Raw genomic sequence first — 23,001 nt, forward strand, 5'->3', positions numbered from 1 at the left:
GGAACAATTAAGTTTAGTCTGAAGATTTTGCTGTAAACCGATCTTAGCTTCGTCAGTAGCCTACATTTAATTGGGAGGTTTTTAAATACAGAATTTTTTTTGGGGGGGGGGGTTGTAATTTGTTAATCTTCGTATTTTGTGTGCATATCCTGTTCTGCTTTTTCTGGAATTATCTGCCTTTTGCAATACAAATAAAACTAAATAAATTGTAATTATTGACTCCATTTGTGTTTTTGGTTTTTCTTCTCTGGTGTTGCCAAAAGTGGACTGAAATCAAAGAAAGGTGGGATGAAATAGGTGGATTAAACACTATACCTGTAGGGTCCAGGCAGATTGGGGGGGGGCAACAGGGCTGGCTTTACAAAACCAGTCCCTATTTTAGTGAAGTTTAGTAAATGAATTTTATGGAACCAAGCAGCCGGTCCCATTTAATTTGGAGTGAGATCCTAAAGGCCTCCACCTAAAACCTGGAGTCCAAAATGTTTTACGATCTAAGTGTGGGATGAGGAATTTGCCTACATGGAGTCTATTAAGCTGCGATCCTTCTTAACCTGTTACTTGTCAGCTGTGGCATTCCATGCGGTTTTCCTTATCTCCCATAATCGCCTCCATATACAGAACGTCTTCATGTGTAGCCGTCCTGCTGTCGCAATAATGCTCCACATCTGCTGCCAACGCAATACAATATCTTGCAGACGTTCGGTCCGAGCAGGAAGTTGGAAGCCACTTCCTGTTCTCTTCCTCCAGTCAGCCCGAGCAGGAAGTTAGAAGCCGCTTCCTGCTTTCTCCCCGTGTTTTAGCGGACGGCGCATGAGCCTCTAGCGTTAGATTGTTTCCAGCCGCGCAGGTCCCTCCGTAACGCTATTATCACAGATATCTCAGGGCGACGGGCGCTTTATACCCCGTGACGGGGCAGCGAGGTATTAAATGGGAAATACTGTTTTTCTACTGAATGGGAAACGAGGCAATTGTGTTTAATATAAAGGATCCGGCAAGTTATGAATCGCCCCCCCCCCCCCGAGATTCAGTATATTCACAAAATTTAGAAACTCATCACCTTTTTATTGTAAAATGCATTACGTGAAACATTTGCTCTAACAAGACATTAAAATAAAACTCCAAACACACAGTTTTCGCGCTGATAGGGAAGCAAAGAGAACGCCGGCCTCTGTCCTCCGGGGCTGGTACGGTTTTCTGTGCGTTCGTAGTTACCCGGCTCCTACAAACTCACCCGGCGGGTCGCCCGGTGCGCGGAGATGCCAGCGTTACGCGGCAAAGAAAGGAAGGCAGCATGAAGTGGGAGAAAGGGCTCTCCGGAGAAGCAGGAGGTTAATAGTCGTCGGCTGGAGCAAAAAGAGAGAGAGAGAAGCGTAAGAGACGGAGGCTGGCGTGTTAGAGACATGTGTGCGTCTGAACAGAATTAACCCTTACACTCCACGCTGAGGATGCAGCTGCTGGCGGCCGTGCCCCTGCTGTTCACCGCTTTGCACATGTATTCCCCGTCGTCCTCTGGGAATGTCTCGGGGAGGAAAAGGCAAAAGGTCTCCCCTCTTTCAATGTACTGATAATCCTCGCAGTCCTGCAGCATTTCTCCTTCGAACCACCATGTGACGGCGGGTTTGGGCTCTCCTGTGATTTTAACCGTGAATCGCACCGGCTCCCCGTCGATGACGGACATATTTTTTAAGGGCTTCTTAAACCAGGGAGCTCCGGAGCGGGCCGGGTCTTCCTCCTCGTACTGCGAGCCGTTAACGCTGGCTTCCTCTTCCTCGTCGTCGTCGTCTTTATTCTGTAAAACAGTTTTATATTGGTTCAGTTCGTCAGAAGATGTGTCTGGGATGGAGGGTTAAATACTAGGAAGGGAAAGGCTTAAGTAAGGAAGTGTTACTTTGAGGGTGGTAGATAAGGGGAGCAGTTTACCAGCAGAAGTGGTAGAGTCTGATACAGTGAGGGGATAGGCATACGGCTCCTGGCAAGAGGCAAACAGGTTTGGTGTTTCTATATGAGCTAGAAAATTTGGCAGATTAAATTGGACAATTTTTTATTTTTTTTTATTGGATTTATTTTTCTGCAATCTAATTGTATATTAACCCCTTCAGGACCGGGATTTTGATACTAACGTGTCGCTAAAGGACCGGAGCCGTTTTTGTGTTTTTGCCATGTCTTTCTTCAGCTGTAATTTCTCTCTTATCAATTGGTGCACCCACACAAATCATATATTGTTTTTTTCAGCACAAGTAGGGCTTTCATTTGAAACCATAGTAAGCTGGGTAGTACATTGTTTTGTTTGGGGGAAAAATGAAAAAAAACGCATTTTTTTACAGTTTTGTATACATACAAATTGTACACACATTAAACCAATGGGAAAAAATTATCCCAAATATATTCATTAACTTGTCCTGATTTGGAAACCACCCAACATGGCCAGGTTTTTTATCTATTTTGACCAGTATAGGGCAAATATTGCAAGGCATGCATCACGTTTTTGAAATGTAATTTTTTTCAAATTTGGCATGGTAGTCTAATAACTGCAATAGTTGTCACAGATACTGATTACCCCCCCAAAATTATATGTTTATGAACAGTAGATAAGTCAAGGTGTACAACTAGGGTCATTTTGACACTTTTCAAACAGGGATTTTATCGCCAATTGCTGCCAAATTTTGAGGTATTTTTATATTTTTGGGGGGTTTTTTGCATATGTTGCAATGTTGCTTTAGATTTTATATTATATTTTGTATAGAATATGTGCAACTGCAGAACAAAACACCAAATTGTGTTCACCAACATCCCCCGGTTCCAACAAGGCCTCACATGCATGGTTCATGCATTTTTTGAGGAATCTATGAGGGCAAAACTGGAACATGCGCATTTTCGTTTTCACATTTGGAATTTTCAGAAATTGGTTTCCTGGGCCCATATCCCATTTGGGACATTTTGGAAGCCCCCTGCTGTAAATTACCCCATAAAAGTATATATTTATGAACAGTAGACAAGTCAAGGTGTTCAACTAGGGTAGTTTTGACAGTTTTCAGCTAGCCTTTTCTTCACTGATGTCTGCCAAAGTTCACGGAAAATTTATTTTATTGCGTTTTTAACAAATACATTTCAATGTTAAAATTTATTTCTTGCACAGCATATGTGCAACAGTGGAAGAAAGCACCACATTTTGTTCACCAACACCCCCCGGTTCCAACAAGGCCTCACATGCATGGTTCATGCATTTTTTGAGGAAGCCATGAGGCCATAACTGGAACATGCGCAAGTTTTCAGAAATTGGTTTCCTGGGCCCATATCCCATTTGGGACATTTTGGAAGCCCCCCCCACTGTAAATTACCCCATAAAAGTATATATTTATGAACAGTAGACGAGTCAAGGTAGTTTTGACAGTTTTCAGCCAGCCATTTCTTCACTGATGTCTGCCAAACTTCACAGGGAAATTATTTTATTGCGTTTTTAACGCATACATTTCAATGTTGCAATTTATTTCTTGCACAGCATATGTGTAACACTGGAAAAAAAACACCACATTTTGTTCACCAACACCCCCCGGTTCCAACAAGGCCTCACATGCATGGTTCATGTATTTTTTGAGGAAGCTATGAGGGCAAAACTGGAACATGCGCATTTACATTTTTTTAAATATTTTTTTTCATCAGATTACTTGTAAGTGACAGGTTTAGGCCGCTGACATCAATCAGGGAGACCGATCAATAATCAGCGACTTAAAATGTCACCGACCAGTGATCAGGTAATAATTATGATTTTTTCATTTATTAATAATTTGTGTTTTTTCATAATTACCCTAGATGACCCCTCTCTCTTTGTAGAGCAGGGTCATCCGTGGGCTGCCATAATGATCCGATCACTCCTATTGGCCAGGAGCGATCTGATCAGCCCAGCCCAGCATTTGACCTGGAAGCACCCTGGACTTTCAGGTCAGTGCTGTTATTTTTTTTTAATTATTATTTTATTAATTTTTTTTAATTTATTTATTTTTTAATTATTATTATTATTTTTTACATTATTTTTTTTAACTCTTTCAATGCTGATGCTCCATTGAAGCACAGCATTGATTGATATTTAGTCCCCACAAGCTTGTGGGGACTAATATTAACCCCTGCAATGCTGCGATGGGGGTCATACACAATCGCAGCATTGAAGGGGTCAATTGAGGAAGAGGGGGGTAGGGGGGGTCTGGTCTCCACACTCATGTGGAGACCAAAGAACCCTGTCCCTGAAGCTGCCTCTGGCAGCTGGGACACAATCTCCAATAGACTGGAGATTGTAGGGGAGGAGTCTCTCTGATCAGAGGACTTCTGGGGGCTCGTTTTTGCTGTTGCTGGTCTGCCTGCACCACCAGCAGCAGAACCCCCTAAAAAACGGGAATTAACCCCTTCAATGCCGCAATCGCGGCATTGAAGGGGTTAACGCTGCACTGACGCTCTCATGGAGCGATCAGGCAGCAGGGGGGTGTTGGATCAGGTCCCCAGGACTCCTGGGCAGACAGCAGCAGCAGCGCCCCCACGATCACCGCGATTGTGGTGATGTGGGGGCGTTTTTTTGGAGGAGACGTACCTGGTACGTCCCGGTACTGAAGGGGTTAACATATTTGGCGTTTGTGTTTTATTTGGCTGTATGCCTGTTGCATGAGAACAAGCTTCGAAGGGTTATGTAATAAAGAGCAGTTGTGGTGCAGTCACCATAGTAACCAATTAAATATTCTTGCTGCTTTCTCCGCTTTGCCCAGAACCCCCCATTGTGCGGATCTCTTTTAATCGGCCCCCCGGTACCTTCTGTAACGCCGCGTCTATCTCTTGCTGCTCAAATTGCATCCTCTGCAGTTTTTGCTCCTCGATCCTGCGCTGCTCCTCCTCCTCCCGCGCCTTCGCCATCTGCTCGAAGCGCGCCTTCATGTTCACTTTATGTGAGAAGGGAGCCTGGCTTTTCACCGCGGGCCTGACGTCCACGTCGTCTTCCTGCAATTACACGGCGGGTCAGGTGGGATGGAAGGAAGTTGTACTTTACTGAGAGGGTGGTGGATAAGTGGAATAGTTTCCCAGCAGGAGTGGTAGGGGCTTAAAACATGCATGGGATAGACATACAGCTCCTCAATCTAAGACGAGACCAAACCTTAATCAGTCGTTGGTCTCGTCTTACAGCAGGAGAAACGGACGACTAGACGGGCCTTTGCAGCGAGGAACTTAAAAATATCTATAAAGTAAAACCCCTGAAAGAGCCCTAAACCCTGACCTCGTGGAAATGTTCGGCCTCGCGCTCCCTCAGCTCCTCGTCCAGCGCCTTCCTCCTGCATCTCTCCTCCTCTATCTTCTTCTGAATCTCGTCTTCAGACAATTTCCCGATCTTCTCAAACTTGCTCTTTAGGTTTTTAGCTTGAATGGATCCGGTCCTTTTCAGCTTGATCAGCTCTTCGTATTCCGTGCTTCTGACTTCATTACTTTCGTTTATTTCTTCCTGAAATGAAAAAAATAATGATTGTGAACCAGACCGGGTTCCTGAGAGGGTCCGCGCTCCGTAGTCCGCGCACCGGCCTGGTACCCGTCGCATGGCAGGCTCGCATATAGTTATTCGTTGCCCGCGTGAAGGGTTAATTGTGCTGTAATTACAGTAAGGCTCGTCTTGTGTAAATTAAGTCTGGCAGAACGACGAGCATAGCGGCACCCCAACACCGCGCAACTCTATTAGAAGGCCACAATACTGTGTGATTGTAAGAACAAGCGGTTATGATCTACAACTATAGGATTGGAGGCTTAGATGTAATGCTTTACTGAGAGGGTAGTAGATAAGAGGAACAACCGCCTAGCAGAAGTGGTAGAGGGTAATACAGTGAGGGAATTTAAAAATGCGCGGGATACGCATATGGCTTCTGAATCTAAGACGAGACCGACATGGTTTTCTCCCAATAAACTCCCTTTATCTGCAGACCTGGAGCCGCCGGTGCTGTCAGTCATGTGATATTTTGGGTGACTTTCCCCGCTCAAACCCCACACTGCGCTGATGCTTTATGGCGATGCTAATGAAGTCCGCTCCTCCATAGACTTTCATTAGCCTTGCTGTCTTACTGGGTGATTAAGACTGAGGCATTCTATTGTTCCCCCACAGGCAGCATAATAAGGAGTCGGGGTGTTTAGTAGATCGGGGGTCAGATAACAGAGCGAGAATCATACAAACGGCTGATATGCAGCTGCCTGAAAACTTTATATTATGGGGCAAAAAAACTGCAGCTGGGGTAAAAAAGAAAATATGAAAACTTTGTTAATCTGATTAGTAGAAAACGGTTCCCCTTTAAGAGCCGGTACGTTGAATTAGTCCCTGGGGTGGATGGGGCGAGAAGCGTGTGGCGTGTCAGTCGCGTGTTTGTAGACATGTATGTGAGGCGCTTTACCTCCCCCATTTCTTGCCGCAGCTGAGCAAATTCTTGTTTCTCCATTTCCAGTTTTTGTTTTCTTTCTTCTTCTTTTATTCTTTTCTCTTCCTCGATTTTCTGCTTAAGCTTCTCCTCGAAGTTGATTTCCAGTTTGCCCGGAGTCAGAGATTCCTGCGATGCGGCTTTCGAGAGCGGAAGACTTTGGTCATCGGGCTGCTGGCGGGGACAGAAGGAGAAACATTAAAAATCTTTTAAAATGATCGCTTACGCCTCTTCCATAATACAGAATATTAATCGCTGCCTTTAATGCATCCACGGATCTGGCGTTTGACCCGCTGGGTGTTAGAATATGACATCATAGCCTTTTTTAGGGACATGCGGCGCTGGGTGGAAGTAAACTATGGAGGCTGTACCAGCTCGGCACCGTCCTCTGTAGGGCCGGTTTGGGGAGGTCTGTGATCGCCTTTCTAACAGGTCGGTTGAGCGGTGGTGCTGCCGGGAGCCGGATCTTTCCCTGTTACGCGGCCGAGGGGCTGCTGCCACCCTTGACCTAGACCTAATTACACCATCCGCTCTACAGCAGCCCATCTGTGCCGGCTTTTGTGTCACGCGGCAGTTCGGCTTCTGAATGATCCATAATTCTCTTTCACTTAATGCTGCAGTAATATTCCCGGCCAGCAGGGGGCAGTGAAGTGTATATTATCTATTATTTATATTATTAATATTTATTGCTTTATATCGCGCTTATTGGGCTATTTCATAAATACGCTTTTTACTTACACTTGGCAGTTTGTCAATTTTTAGCCTTAAGGGCTACAGAAATATACTTTTTTATGGTAATTTGTTGAAAAACTGTCAGTCGTATATACTGGGTCACGCATTAAACCACAGAATGTAAGATATTTTAGGGAATTTGAATCTGTTTGGTGAATTCTGAGTGCGTCGCTTCCACGTTACACGATATTTTTAAATTTCACAACAAAATACATTTGTAACGGTTTCCACGGTTTCCCATTAAACTGTATCCCAAAGAAACGCACCCAAAGTAATGCTAATAATCGTGAAACGTGCAACAAACACACATCCCGTGCGAGGTTAGTGAATGTTCCTGGCCGTGCATCGAGATGTTTAGAGCATGCAGCGAAACGTTCCGTCATTCTCATTACAGAAACTATTATTTTTTTACATACACTTTGTGTTCTAAAAGGAAACAATATAGATTTTTTTTTTTTTTTTTTTGCTTAAAACACTCGGTTTTATTAATATTTCTACATTTCATAGGGCGAGGCAAACATGGAAAAATAATACTTTAATAATTTGTCCAAAAAAAGACAACAACAAAACTGGGCATCTGAACGGATTAGCGAGCAACTCGAGAGGTCTGCAGCGCTGCGTTCATTTAACTAAAATTCAAGAATTACAAGAAAAATCAAATAAGGACCTTAATATTTTTTTTATTATCTGAGTGTTTTTTGCTCTTTGATTAAATAAATGAAAATCCTTTTTTTTCGTGCTTACAACGCGCCGTCGCGCTACAAAATAACCTTCAAACCAAAAAGTCTTTATAAAAAATAATTCCTTTTTTAAATTAAATAAATTAGTTTTCCCCCCCAATGTGAAATTGTAATTGGTTGTATTTTTTTGGGGGGGGGGTCCGTTAATTCATTACATTTGTTGGTTTTAAGCGCAAACAGTTAATGAAAGTGATGATGAGGACAGAAGATTGTGTCGATTCCACTCGGTTATGGAAGACGTGAGAGCGCCTGCGCGGCTGCTTAGAGAAATCTTACTTCGTAAGCGTCCGGACCCTCCGCGCCCAGCCGAGCGCTCGCCTCATCCGCATTCTTAAAGATAATCAGGAAATTGGAACATTGCTCGATAAAACAAGACATGAAACGTCGAATAATCACGCGCATGCTCCGCGGGGCCCGCTGGACGCACCAAGCTTTTGGGATGCAAAGTAACCAAATTCTCGATGTTCTTTGGAGCCCCGTGAGATACGGAATCAGCCGTATTATATTTTATTGTTAACGGATAACGTAAGACGAGGTAAAACAAAGCAAAATAACCATCAAAACGTGCAATAGGAACATAGAACCCGCCGGCAGATCGGCCCCCGTCTGGCCCTCCTGCTGTAAAGACTCAAACCTTAATCAGTCTTAGATTCAGGAGCCGTATGTCTATCCCATGCATGTTTAATCCCCTCACTGTATTACCCTCTACCACTTCTGCTGGGAGGCTGCTCCACTAATCTACAACCCTCTACGTGAAGTAAATGTTCCTTACATAAGCCTCCGATCCTCTAGTTTTAGATCATAACCTCTTGTTCTCACAATCACATGATATAAACCCAGCGGCCAGACCGTCTAATAAAGAGACTCGTGGTGTTGGGCTCAGCAAAATTTGCTTCCTCTTCTATTTTGTTTCACTAAACTTTTATTCCTGATGTCTAGCAGCAAATTCCCGAAATAATTTCCCAGGAGCGGCCGCCGATAGGCAGCTGTCCGCGTCTCCCTGAGAAAGGCCCAGGCTGGTTGATGGCCGAGCGGAAATGTATTTTTTTGCATACCCCATAAAGCTATTTATATACTTTTTATATTATACCCCCGCCTCCCGCCACCAGTGAAGCCCCTGCGCTCAGCGTCGGTTCCTACCATGTGTTTTCTGGCCTCTGCAAACTGCCGCCGTTCCTCTTCCAGCCGCCTCCTGGCCTCGTCCTCGGCCCTCCGGTGCTCTGCCTCGCGCCTCTGCTTCTCCAGGTCCTCGAAACTCATTTTAAGTTTTCCAGTCGGGTTAAACTCCTTCACGGCTTCTGCTAAACCGTCTTCGTCTTCCTCCTCGTGAGCCTGAAAAGCAGCAGCCAGGCGTTGTCACGTTAGAGGCCTGACCGTCTAAACGGCGCGTCCGCTGATAAAGGACAGCGATGGAATAAGACGCATTAATCACCCGAGCTGTACAGGAAGCCTTTCGTTCTGCGCACTAACAGACTTAAGACAAACTAAAACATTAACTAAAGGGGTCTCGGCCAGAAAGCTTACAATCTAGAGTATTCCCGAATGTCTTATCTACTTTTCACGAAACCTCCGGTGCCAAAGCTGCTGCCCGAGGAAACTTCGATTGCTTCAGGTTACAATGTAAACTTTGTGGGGGAATGTTGCATCTTCTGGATAAAGGTTTCATCCTAACGCCTCGTTACAGAAAAGAAACCTGAACACAGATAGATCCCCCCCACGACTGACAGACCCCCCCGGCCCCCCAAGTATTTATGTCTGTCCCGGTATCCTTATGCTTTGCGTGAGATCGGGGGGGGGGGGGCTCCTTGCAATCGTAACATTCGGAATCCGGACGTTACCATGTTCTTTCTCGCTTCGGCAAATGCTCTCTTCTCCTCCTCTATCCTGCGCCTCGCTTCCTCCTCGGCTGCCCTCCTTTCCTCTTCTTTCCTCTGTCTTTCAATTTCCTCGAAGCTCAGCTTCAGTTTCCCCGGCCGCAGTTCCTCCTTGTGTGTGTCCATCGTGGTGTCGCCCTCCTCCTCATTTACCTTTTAATAAAATACATTAGATGTATATACTGTATATATGTGTGTAGCATGTAAAAGGACGGAACAACGCGTTATTAAATGGGGGGGGCCATTAAAGGCGCTTCTTTTTACCAGATGTTGTCTTGCTTCTTCGAACGCGCGCCTCTCCTCCTCCAGGCGAACGCGCGCCTCCTCCTCCGCCTGCTTTCTCCTCTCCTCCTGTCTCTGCCTCTCTAACTCTTCAAACGTCAGCTTCAGTTTCCCGGGCGTGAGATTCTCTTTGGTTTTCTTGTCCTGAGTCTCCGTTTCATCCTGAAAATAAGAACAATATATATATAAAAAATACATTTTCCTATTTCTTCCACTGTTCACGGAGCATTTGTGACACCTTTGCGCCTCCGTCGCTGCCCTCGGCAATAACCCTGTCGTGAAAACGACGCTTTTAATCCTTTCAATTTTGTAGATTTATGGCAAATGCCAAAAAAGATCATTCTTGTTGAAAAAAACATAAAAACCTTCAGTAAATCCTTAATCTGTTACGTGATCCGGGGCCGTGGCATCACCGTGACACCAGTAACCGACTGCGCGCGTTTACTGCCCCAACGGAGATGGCGTCGCTATCCAACATGCAGCAGATAGAGGGAGCCGAATAAGGTGCCGCCATTACCGTCGCAGAGGAACGCCGCTTTGCCTCCCTGAACGACCGCCTATGATCGTCGTATCGCCTCTTTTTTTCTTCTTCGCGTCTTTTCCTCTCTTCTTCTTCCCTTTCTCTTTCTAGATCTTCAAAGTTTACACTTATTTTCCCCGGCGACCTGCCTGATTTTACCGGAGTCACCGTGACGACCGCCTCTTCCTCTCCTTCCTGTTCGAAAAGAAAAACTGCCCCTGATTAATTGAGAACCTCCAACGAGGCTGAAAAGGAAACCAGATGTTAATTCTTATACAGAGGCAAAAAAAAAATAGGAAGAAATCCGCAGAGAGAGTCGGTTTACAGTAAAAAAAACCCAAAAACGTGAAAAAACAGAATTCATTTTCCATGCAGAGTCCTTGAGTCATGGAAGCCGCGGCGTCTGATGCTACACGGGGGTCTTCGCGACGTTCTGCCAAGTCTTTGCTAAAGAATATCTTTTATGAGGAACGACATCGATTTCATGGCTGATTTAATAAGTAACATAGTAGCCGTCACGTTATGGAAGAGAACGTGCTGATGAGATCGGCCCAAACACCTTGAGGTGGTCCATTAGTGGGATTGTCACGTCTCCATCGCTCATGGGAAGTATGGAAGTGACTACACTGCCGGGTGTCACCGGAGGGGGCGCTACCGGATCAACCGTCTGACACCCAGTGGATTCAATGCCTAAAACTCCGCTCAAGTACTTGGGCTCTGGAGTCAAATCTCCTTTAATTCTCCTTTAATAAAACTTTAGTTTATGAAAACGGAAAACATTTCTCCTATTGAGTGCCAGACGGGTTTAGTAATAACAGCCGGACGGGCGCTCACACTCCCCCGAGTCAGAGGCTCTAGGCTGACTTGCTCTGGTATGATTCAAGGGACATTATATTTTATGCATATTATTATCATTTATTATTATTATTATTATCTTTTATTATTATTATTATATGTTATTATTATTATCTTTTATTATTATTATTATTATATGTTATTATTATTATCTTTTATTATTATTATTATTATATGTTATTATTATTATCTTTTATTATTATTATTATTATTATTATATGTTATTATTATTATCTTTTATTATTATTATTATATGTTATTATTATTATCTTTTATTATTATTATTATTATATATTATTATTATTATCTTTTAATATATATTTTTTATTTTTTTATTATTAGTATTATATTTTATTTATATAGCACCAACCATTTACATGGCGCTTCATACAATACATATATTGAAGGGGTCCGACAAGACTAGAATTGACGAAGACAAACCGATACATCTCGGAACTCCAATGCAAATTGCTGAAGACATTATTTGGTTATTGGAGTTAGAAAATGTAATTTATATCTCATTTGACTCTAAACCCCCGGCTGTCATTGATTATAATGTGAATGTTATTAAACTAGCGCAGGAAGTGTACTTGAGTATGCTTCCTGTTATTAGCGGACAGAGCTGCGGAGGCGTCAAATCGGGCAGAAGTCTCACTTTCTAACTCCAGTTAACAAAATAATGGCCACACCTATTTGCATGCAGTGAAATACATTGGAGTCCAGTATGAGGTTAATGTAGGAATATTTCATCAGCTGCTGGGAGTATGACATCACTAGGGGGCGCACTGGAGCCGGCCCGTGCATTCAACATCTGGACCCAAATTCCAGGAATAAGACTTATATAAGATTTATCCACCGCGCATGCCCGTATCTTACCCCAGAATTGGTACTTTATTGCTTATCTGCCCCGATCCGCTGCCGCTAATTGTCTTTAGGAGCAAGATTTGGGTTAGTGGAAATTAAAGATTATAGGAAAGAACCAGAAAAAGAGGAAAGACAGTTGTATTTTGTGCGTTTACCTCCATGTCCGAGTCACTTCCAGAACAGTTACTGACATCAATCTATCAAATGAGAATTTCACATTGTTAAGTAAGGGCTGTTGGCCTTAGGATTCCGCACGCGGACTGTTCAGGAAACGCTTCTATCTGAGCCCAGCGAGAATAATAACGATGAACGGCGAGGGTTCAGACGCGGATCTACACACCAGCCAGAGAATCACCAGAGACAAAGCAACGGCCGGAGCGGAACGCTTCTGGATTTACTGATTCCCATCGCGTGTAAGCGGGCTGCGCATGGTCAGCATTCTGCGAGGAGTTGGGGGTTGTGAGAATGGTAGTGAATAGTAGTGATCGGTGTATGGGGCGCATATGATTACAGCAATACATCAACCAGCGGTCCAACCTGCCCGATAACTTTCTCTTTACATTGTATCCCTCGGCATCGTTGAGTTTATTTCCTTTTACGTTTCTGTACATAGTTTTGTTATTTGCTTCGTATCGGATTGGGGTAACCGGAATTACCGGGGCGAAGGATCAGGTCTTGGTACCCAGACAAGGTTCTTTCATCTCTTTAGAATCCCAGAGAAGCCCAATGTATATGAGCGGCTCAGCATGGGGCCCCTGTAGCTCAGGGCCCTACCCATTGGTCTGGCTGGCACTGATCCCCAGGGGTGGAATAAGCCTCTTGCATTAAATACCTTGCGCAGGGGGTTCTGACAAATGTTTCCTTACCTCCTCTGCTTTCTTGGCCAGCTCCCGCTGGATCTTTTTCTTCTCCTTTAGGTCTTGCTCCATCCTCCTCTTCCTTTCCTCCTCCATTCTCTTTTTCTCTTCTTCATGCCTTAATTTTTCCATTTCCGCGAATTTCCCTTTAACGGTTCCTGGCCCAGAAATCAATCAGAGAGTCAGACGGAGCTTTTTACGTTTCGGGGGAAATAAGCGGGTTTTCTGTATGTGAGATATTAGCACTTTTTAAACACTGTATTTCTGAACTACCTGTCAGTTTGGGGACGTAGCCCTTATCCACCTGCTTCGTTTTATTCTCCTCCTCCTCGTCGGACGCCAGAAGTTCTTTCAGCTGCGGAATAAAAGAGGGAGACGTTTTATTCATCCGTGTGGCGTGGCGCGTTATCTCACGGGGAAGCCGTGCCACGTTCATGCCTCTGGGGCAGAATTATGGGGGGCTTTCAATCTAACTCAGTTCATTTATTAAACTACTTCTAGTTTGGGCTTTTGGGGGTTTTAAGTGTAATTGGAGCTATTTAGATTAAAAGTAAGATGAGAGGAGAGGCAGCCCGTGGCAGAGCCAGCTTTACCTAATCAGTTCCCAGTCCCGAAATCCCCTTCTTTCTCCCCTTTCCCACCCATACCAAGGCTGCCGGAACCAATCAGCAACTTAACAGTAGGGGAGAGGGAATTTATTGGGGAGGAATAATCTTGCGGATCTTTAGAATACCATATTGGCCGATAATAAGCAGCACGTTTTCCCCTAAAGTGGGGGTGCAACCTACAATCGGGGTTTAATTCGTATCGCCCAATGCCCCCGATTTGGTAACAAATAGTATAATTAATACAGAGGAAGGTCACAAAACATGTCATAAAGGATCCCCGCGTTTCGGGTTGGTTCTGTCTGACGGCTGCGTTGGGGTAAGAATGAGAACGGGTTCCGCGCTTGTAACATAGTAACCGGCGGATTGACCTCCTGCTTGCGCTTGTTCCAGATCCGCTCCCTGGTGTACTGCTCCTTCCGCCGCTGCTTTTCGTCCGTCGACCTCCGTTGGCTCCGCTCCTCCCTGGCTCTCTGCATGGCCTCAAACTTATTCTTTACGTCCCCTTTGGCGAGTTTCGGGACGTAGGTTTTTTGGACAGGTTTAGACGTAGAAAGCAGAATCTTTTCAGATGAGAAAAACAGGAAAGGCAGGAGAGTAACACGAGAGAAGAGAATTAGAGAACAGACATGAAACTGCAACCCTGCTGCTCCCTGGAGCTCGGCCAGTCACTGGGGTCGCTGGTTTTGGTTAAAAAAAAAAAAAGGGATTTTCAATATGTCCCAAAACACCCCGGATCTGGGAAGACGCACCGTTTAGCAAATGGGTCTCTAACTGCAGTTTCTTACAGTCTTGTGGCCATAACTTTCTTTATGGTGATCGGGGGGGGGGGTTAAGAAAAAAGTCAAACTTTGTAGGATAATAACTGAAAAACCCGAAGCTGGTACCCGGTCCGGAGTTTAAATTCTGCCGCCGGTACGTAACGGATCAGAACAAGAATCTCTGCTCCTGTAAATACAGCGGCCGGTCTGCATATTTTATTAATGTAGATTTTTTAACGTGTTTTTTCTGATAAATGCGGTGGGTTTGTGAGTGAGGGGAACCCCGCGGACTGCAGACTCCAGCGGGAGCAGGATTTTTGATGTGAAAAAGTAAGAAATGGTGAAAAATAAAGTTGGAAAAGAAAAGAAAAATTAACCGAACTTCTGCTGAACATCAAAGTATTTAAATATTTCTATTAAATGCTTGTCCGGGGAGCCGTGTGCCGGGCCGCCAGTCGTCGTCTTTAGTCTTTCCCATCACGGCGAGCTTTACAGAGACACCCCGGGGAGTTACAGGAAAGGACCACCAACAAGCAGCGCAGGACTTATCAGGAAGCTCGTCCTGCGCATGCGCTTTACTAATGGCCAGTTAGCTCCGGTGGTGATTCGCATGAGAGTCCCCGGGGTGTAAAGATACCCCCCACACTTCAAACAGCCAAAAGTGGTGTAAAAATAGGACACAGAGGGGTTGGTGCGCTTCAGCTCTGGAGCTGCAGCTTCTCTTTTTTCTTTACTGGTAAGGAATGAATGTTAAAGAACTTGGGTGTTACAAGAAACCGAATCACCACCTACCTCTGCCTTTTGGGCCACATCAGTCATGATTGTTAACCCTTCCCTTTCTTTTGCCCCAAAGGTCAGATATCTTCAATATTCACCCTAAAGAAACAGAGATAAGACGGTTATATGATTCCCGACGTTGTTTATGTGCCGATAATCTTTTCCGGAATCTTCCCGAAGCCGTTATACATTTCAATCCCGCGACAGAGAAGATCATTAGGTCTGTGTTTGCTTCACCCAAAGAAACCATCGGAAAGGGATTTAACGGCAAGCTCTTAGGGCAACAAACAGAAAAAGGGAAATCCAACCATTTACATAGAAATTTAACTAAAACTTACAGAACGTTTTGTTATTTCAATGAAACTACAAATTCCAAAATCTATTGAAGAAAAAGAAGTTTCATTTACTTAAAATTTTATTCAAATATATTTATTAAGTATTTTTATCTGCCTCTGAAAAAAGTGACACAAAAAGGAAGAGTCGCAAACAGAAAAAGTGAAGAGCAAATTTAAAGGAAAATTTGAATTTTGGCACCTAACGGACGCGAGACGCTGCGATATATTATAAGGAGTGCGGCTGGATGCGAGACACTGCGATATATTATAAGGCGTGCGGCTGGATATGAGACGCTGCGATATATTATAAGGAGTGCGGCTGGATGCGAGACACTGCGATATATTATAAGGCGTGCGGCTGGATATGAGACGCTGCGATATATTATAAGGAGTGCGGCTGGATGCGAGACGCGATATATTAAAAGGAGTGCGGCTGGATGCGAGACGCTGCGATATATTATAAGGAGTGCGGCTGGATATGAGACGCTGCGATATATTATAAGGAGTGCAGCTGGATGCGAGACGCTGCGATATATTATAAGGAGTGCAGCTGGATGCGAGACGCTGCGATATATTAGGAGTGCGGCTGGATGCGAGACGCTGCGATATATTATAAGGAGTGCGGCTGGATATGAGACGCTGCGATATATTAAAAGGAGTGCGGCTGGATGCGAGACGCTGCGATATATTAGGAGTGCGGCTGGATGCGAGACGCTGCGATATATTAAAAGGAGTGCGGCTGGATGCGAGACGCTGCGATATATTATAAGGAGTGCGGCTGGATATGAGACGCTGCGATATATTATAAGGAGTGCGGCTGGAGGCGAGACGCTGCGATATATTATAAGGAGTGCGGCTGGATGCGAGACGCTGCGATATATTATAAGGAGTGCGGCTGGATGCGAGACGCTGCGATATATTATAAGGAGTGCGGCTGGATATGAGACGCTGCAATATATTATAAGGAGTGCGGCTGGATGCGAGACTGCGATATATTATAAGGAGTGCAGCTGGATGCGAGACGCTGCGGTATTATTGTTGCTTTCGCTGGAAGTCGCTTCCGTTGTGCAATCTTTTAAGGAGACGATTAGCTGTTCTTGGAAGAAGACGAGTTCGGATTAACGGTGACAGCGACGAGAACGCTGGACGTAAAGCAATTGTAAAATATATCTGCCCCGAAATTATTTGGGGCACTTTCATGGAAAATAGAAAACGTCTTCTAAAGGAATTTCTACAGAACCCAAAATGAAAGACGAGTAGAAGAGATCAGTTCTCATCTGTGGAAAGGAGCGAAGTAATGGAATTTTCCATGAAATCCAGATTATTAGAAACGGAGAAAATCTGAAAAATGTTTGGGCCGGACTCTTGTTCAATAAATCAGTTCTTATGTCGGGCAGCTGATTAAATCCGCTCCGGATTGGTAATTTTGTTGATATCCGAATATAAAGACATCGAATGAGTTGTTGTCCTTAAAGATCGGGTACAAAAAGGTACCTAATATACTGGGTTTTTGGCAATAAATTCAGCATAAATAATCTGATTTACCCCCAGAAAGCTGCAAACGTGTTTTAAAGACAATTAGAAAAAAGAATCTGTTTCGGAATTCGTGCCCAAATACGCTGCGCATGTTCCAAAATGATACTAATAAACTCGTCTATTACAGTCCTACGAGGGAAATCTCTCTGTATTACTAAGCGGCCTATAATTTGCCTCCTTATAGAAAGCCGTAATAGCCACTGGATTACCCCTGGTGCGGACGTGTCGGGGTGCAGAACGCGTCGGGGGGGGCGGACGCGTCGGAGCGAATCCTCGGTCTGCCGTACGCCAGCCGACGGAAACGCCGACCAGACAGCATTCACCGAGCAGTGGAAACGGCTGACGCTGCCAACAACACGGAGCGGTTTATCTCCTACTGTGAATTCTGTGCCAACAATTAACAAACCCAAATCAGGCTTAAATATCACATATTTCTGCAACAAAGAAACGAGAGAAAACTTTAACCCCAACTCATAAAACTCTCCCCAACTTCACAGAACTTTCTGTCTCTCATCCACTTTGGTTTAAGAGGAAACCTTTTCTGCTCCCAGCGAAACCGGCTAACAGCGTTAGATTTACACCCCGCAGATTCCCTTTCTTCTCCTTTACCCAGAACTTTAAGTATTAACAAAAAATCTGTTATTTCCTTTCATGCTGTACGCGGGAGCCGCCATCTCGCTGCCCCGTCACGGGGTATAAATCGCCCGTCGCCCTGAGATATCTGTGATAATAGCGTTACGGAGCGACCTGCGCGGCCGGAAACAATCTCTACCGCTAGAGGCTCATGCGCCATCTGCTAAAACAACGCGGGGAGAGAACAGGAAGCGGCTTCCAACTTCCTGCTCGGGCTGATGGGAGAGAACAGGAAGCGGCTTACAACTTCCTGCCCGGACTGACGGGAGGATTCCGATGCCGCCTTCACTGAGGGATCATGGGAAACGGGGGGATTTGCATAAAATTCAGCTGCTGTGGATGTCGGAGCCGGAAATATAAATCTTAATAACTGGATTTAATAGAATAATAATCGGCGAGGGCTGACGGGCGGTTTACTTTATAAAACGACATCAGAGTCTTGGTGTATTTTGTAGCGTTTTGTCCAACTTGATATTCATTAAAATAAAATACGACAATCTTTTTATAGAAGCCCACTTCTTATCTGCTTGGGGGGGGCAAAAGGTAAGCAAGCAAAGTAAGAAAGGGGCGGAAAAAAACAAGCAGGGTTCTGGGTGTATAGCGAGGGGCAATAGTGGCAGAAAGACAGGTGGTTCTGCCACTTTACAGATCTATGGTCAGACCTCATCTAGAGTAGTGGGGACAGTGCTGGACACTCCGTCGCCATAAAGAGATTGACATTCTGGAAAGAGTCCCGAGGAGGCGACTAACATGGGGAACGGTTCCCGCATCCCGCTTCAGATAAACGATTCATTGACTAATATGTTAAGTTCTATCGGTTTGGGAAACAATGTCACATGATGACGTTTTCTATATTTGATCCGTACGTCCGCGTGCCGGTGCTGCCCCAGAGAGCGACGCTCTCACCGGGAGGCGCTACGGAGTCGTGTTATCTGCCTGTGACGGGAAACAAATTCTACATTCCAGTCTTATCTCCAGCGGCTAAAATTCTCAATTTATTGGCTTCCGTCCCAAAAAATCCTGGCCGCTAACCTCCTCGATCCACAAGAAATGTTTTTAATTCCATGTTTTCTAAAATAAATATACCAGATTTCTAGCAAAATATGTAAAAAAAAAAAAAAGTATAAATATTGAGTATAAGGGACCTTTTGCATTGTACAGAATTTCTAAAACGTACATTTACATTTTTTTCCACGAATCCTCAATTTTACGGTGTTTGAGAATTCAGTTCAAAGCGGTAACAGGTTTATTATTATTTCTAGTCCGATGTAGCTCCATCATGTTCCGTAGCGCCGTACAATGGGTAGACAGGGCATAACATGCAGTATATAACATAACAATCTGACCGTTTCAAAATATCTACAACAAAAAGAATGAGAACCCCTAAAAAATAAAGGGGGGGGGGCGGTTACTAAAGAGACCACAGAGAAGCTGAGACCGGGGGCAGCCCGTGGCAGAGCCAGCATTATCTGATAAATACCCCTGTCCTGAACTTCTCTCCCTTCCCCCTTTTCAACCGTTACTAAGGCTGCCTGAACCAATCAGCAACTTTAAAAACGGGAGAGATAACTTATTGGGGAGGAATAACTATCACCTATCTGTCTGTCTATCTATTATCTATCTGTCGGTCAGTCTTATATCTTATATATTGCTGATTGTAATCTGTAAGAAGCGTCACGTGGGTTTCTTTAGCGCATTGAACCATAAATTGAAGATTTATGGAAATTTGCTTCCAGAATTATAAATACTGATTATCCGCAGATTTCTTCTCGGCCGTGCTGATGATTTATTAACAAGGAAAAAAAAACTCTTTACTTTCTAAACTTCATAAAATCGCAAAGCCAGGAAAAACAAAACAGAAGCCAAACTCCAGCCACGTCGCGGTCATTTAAAAGAAAAAAACTCTATATTTGGCACAAAGAGGTAAATCTGAGAGTCGCCAAATAAAATCATGAAATATTCAAAACTCTCATCCTGGGATTTTAAAAAAATCCCTGCGGCTTTTTCTCTAATATTTGAAGATTTAATCTGTGTTTCCGCTCGCTCACTCGTATCGCTCTGAATTAGTGAATAAACTGATGGTTTAAAGAACGGCGAAATGTTTAGAAACTTCTAGAAGAAAGAAAAAAAACAGAAGCTGTCAGCAGGCAAGAGATTCATCAGCGACGTCCGAAAATAGCCACGAGGGCCGAGAGGCTCGTCTGCTGATACCTCGCTTATCACAAAGACGACCCGGCGAGAGCCGGCAGGATGAGGACAGACGAGGAGCAGAACCACAAAAACACGTAAATCGGAGTCGGGATAATCGGATATTAAGGGGTTTATATCAAAACGCTGCCCTAAGAGACAGAAAATCCGGATTCGGCCCGTATTATTCCCCCTCACGTTATCATTAATTATCATTAATTACTGATGACTTTTACAAACATTAAAACAATTTAGTATTAAATCGCTGTGTCCATTCAGCATAAGATTCCAAAAGAAACGTAGCTGTATGATTCATAAAATGTCAATGTTCTGATCGCTGATCCCACTTCTGACACCAATGCCCAGTAAGAAAGCTTTTCTCTGCCTTCTAAAAACTATCCGCGGAGATAGAATCGGGGAGATTGCCCAATTAGATGTAGATTCTCCCAATGCCCCGCTGTGCTGGGCGTGAGACGGTTAATCACAGCAGGAGGTGATTTGACAGGACCAGCTGCTGTCACCTCTGAGGACAGATGACATGCGACCCCCCCCCCAACACCCTGCCCTTGCTTATTGACCCCTCCTTGTAGAAGAAAAATAGCAATAATTCTAAATAGTCTTGATACTGAACCTTTGGCGTGTGCAATTCTCTCTGGCATTGAAACAGTTAACACATACCTGAAGCTTAACAATGACATTTAACTATTTCAGACTATTTGGCGATGTATTTTATGACTGTAAGGGTTTGGGGGCTCCAGGGGGAATCTCCAAAGCCCCTAACCTTCCCTGAAATCTGCTGATATTTCTATTAGAAATTCGTAAATTTTGGATAATCCCTTAACTCTTTCTTTGCCACACTGGCTTACTATCCACGAAGGTATCTGGGCTCAGTGACCCATCTGTGGTTGTCTCTTCTGCGCAGAACACGCAGGACGGATCCCAGAAAAGCCCAAAGACCAACAGCTACACGCAGGTTAAACTTACCTGGATACAGGTGTGTCAGGTGGGTGTCCTCAGCAGGTCTGGAAGGAGTGTAATCCCAGAATGTGCTGTTACAACGTCTGCTGCCCCAAATACCCCTGGCTGATCCCCTTTGGACACACTGAGCTGTCCCTGCTGCCCTCTCTTACACCCAGCACCCGAGCTCGCCCGCTGTCTTATTGTCACTGATGTCTCTTCTGCCCTACAGTGTGCTCTGCTGTCCCAGGGTGATTGTATGTGCCCGGTCTCTGCTCCCCTCTGTGCCGCTCCCCTCTGTGCCGCTCCTGGTCTCTGCTCCCCTCTGTGCCGCTCCTGGTCTCTGCTCCCCTCTGTGCCGCTCCTGGTCTCTGCTCCCCTCTGTGCCGCTCCTGGTCTCTGCTCCCCTCTGTGCCGCTCCTGGTCTCTGCTCCCCTCGCAGGCTGGAAGCTGTCTGGCTGCCGTTACTCACTCTCAGGCTCTGACTTTCCATAAAAGTCCTGTTCTCAGGTCACCTCCTGCATTCCAGACGATCCAAAAGCAGCCCTCAGCTGTTCCCGGCACACATGGCCCCAACTGCTCCACTGCTAGCCCTGCTTGCGAAGGCAACTCATTCATGGGCAATAAGTGGGGGAGGTGGGGGGCTCAGTCTGCCTGCACGGGACCCCCAAACTGCATCATTCAGTAACCCCCAATGGGAGCATAATGAAAAATGCAAGCATGCAACCTCTGCACCCTAACAGCAGCACCCGGTATCTGCACCCCAATATCTTCAGGCATTACCCAGCATTTCAGCATATAAACTATTTTATTAAATATATTAGATTTTATTAAATATTATACTGTTTCCTCATTTTCAAAATCATATCCAAGATATATAGACTTTGTAGCATTTGGCAACTCATATAATTTATAAAAAAAAATTCACAAAATATACACAAAAATACAGCTGAGATTTGTGGTCACATATATTAGTTACAATATCATTTTATAAAACATTCCTCGTTAACCGTTTGAATGAATTGTGAGCAGAGTTCAGTAACGTGTGATGTCATGACATTAAGTACGGCGTGCTATTTGTGACATGCAGCCGCGAGACACGCCGAGAAAAATACATATTATTCGTGTTAACAGAATTTCACAAATTATTCACAATATTCTAAAAAATCCCAAACTAATTCAGAAGCCAAAACATTTCACTAATTCCTGTATCTGGAAATATTCTTTAATATTATTGTGTGAGAATGTTTCATGAAGACGTTACGTTTGGAAATCATTCTATTTAAGTGACAGTGTTTGTGATTTTATTGTCTCTTCGGGTAACGGGGCCGCTGTTGGAAGTCGGTGAAGCTTTGGGGCAAATTAAAACACGTGGCAAGTTATCAGTCGTGGTTCACGTGACGATAATATTTCCTTATGATTTATAATATAATATTTAAGGGTTAAAACACTGTATCCAATCTGTAGCCACAAAAATACCCGCTGATGTCATAGTGTTTGCCGTTGGTTTCTATTTCAATCCGTGACGATGACACAGAACATTGATATGTCCTGATTCCGGCCCACGTGAGGACGCTTGCACTAATAACGCGTGTACTCGCCGGCGCACAGTTTACATATTACTGCCCCACGGTGTGACCTGCGACCCCCTCCCATGACATCACACAGGACCGCCGAGACCCCCGATAACTTGTCATGAAAAAACTAATAAAACAAAATTACCCGTTTATTAAAGGGGGTAACAGTCGTGCAGGACCACGTCGGGACGCATTTTATTGCATAACGCGACAAGAGACCTTGGTGTGTTACAGAGTAATACGGCCGGCGCCGGGTCGCAGGGTAATCCGGCAGGAAGATGGAGCAGAGGCCGGGGGCAAAGAAAGTAGGTGGAAACCGAGGCCGGCGGTTGGGGTTGAGTGGAAGTAGATCGATGCTGTGTACCTGTCCCTTTCCCCCCCCCAGGGGGGCATTATCCTCGGTAAGGGTGGGATACGATGGGATATCGGACACTGACCGGCCTCTCTTCTCTCGGTGGAATTGCCCCTGAGCCGTTCT

At 44.7% G+C, this 23,001-nt stretch overlaps 1 protein-coding gene across 1 annotated transcript; it reads right to left on the reverse strand.

Annotated features, from left to right (window-relative positions):
• Positions 1-1,329: 1,329 nt before the first annotated feature.
• On the reverse strand, positions 1,330-21,043 carry LOC149278395 (nexilin-like). The gene is made up of 14 exons (XM_089502011.1): positions 20,974-21,043; positions 15,314-15,397; positions 13,429-13,510; positions 13,165-13,313; positions 12,454-12,495; positions 10,577-10,774; positions 10,042-10,221; positions 9,742-9,930; positions 9,044-9,235; positions 6,408-6,605; positions 5,255-5,476; positions 4,795-4,980; positions 1,432-1,789; positions 1,330-1,343 (listed from the first exon to the last, which is right to left on the reverse strand). The coding sequence occupies exons 2-14, from the start codon at positions 15,338-15,340 to the stop codon at positions 1,330-1,332; spliced, it is 2,037 nt and encodes a 678-aa protein (XP_089358137.1). The 5' UTR covers positions 15,341-15,397; positions 20,974-21,043.
• Positions 21,044-23,001: the final 1,958 nt, after the last annotated feature.

The sequence above is a fragment of the Sceloporus occidentalis genome, unplaced genomic scaffold (genome assembly GCF_023333645.1).
Source record: "Sceloporus occidentalis isolate IW3139 unplaced genomic scaffold, rSceOcc1.0.p SCAF_190, whole genome shotgun sequence".
Lineage (NCBI taxonomy): Eukaryota > Metazoa > Chordata > Lepidosauria > Squamata > Phrynosomatidae > Sceloporus > Sceloporus occidentalis.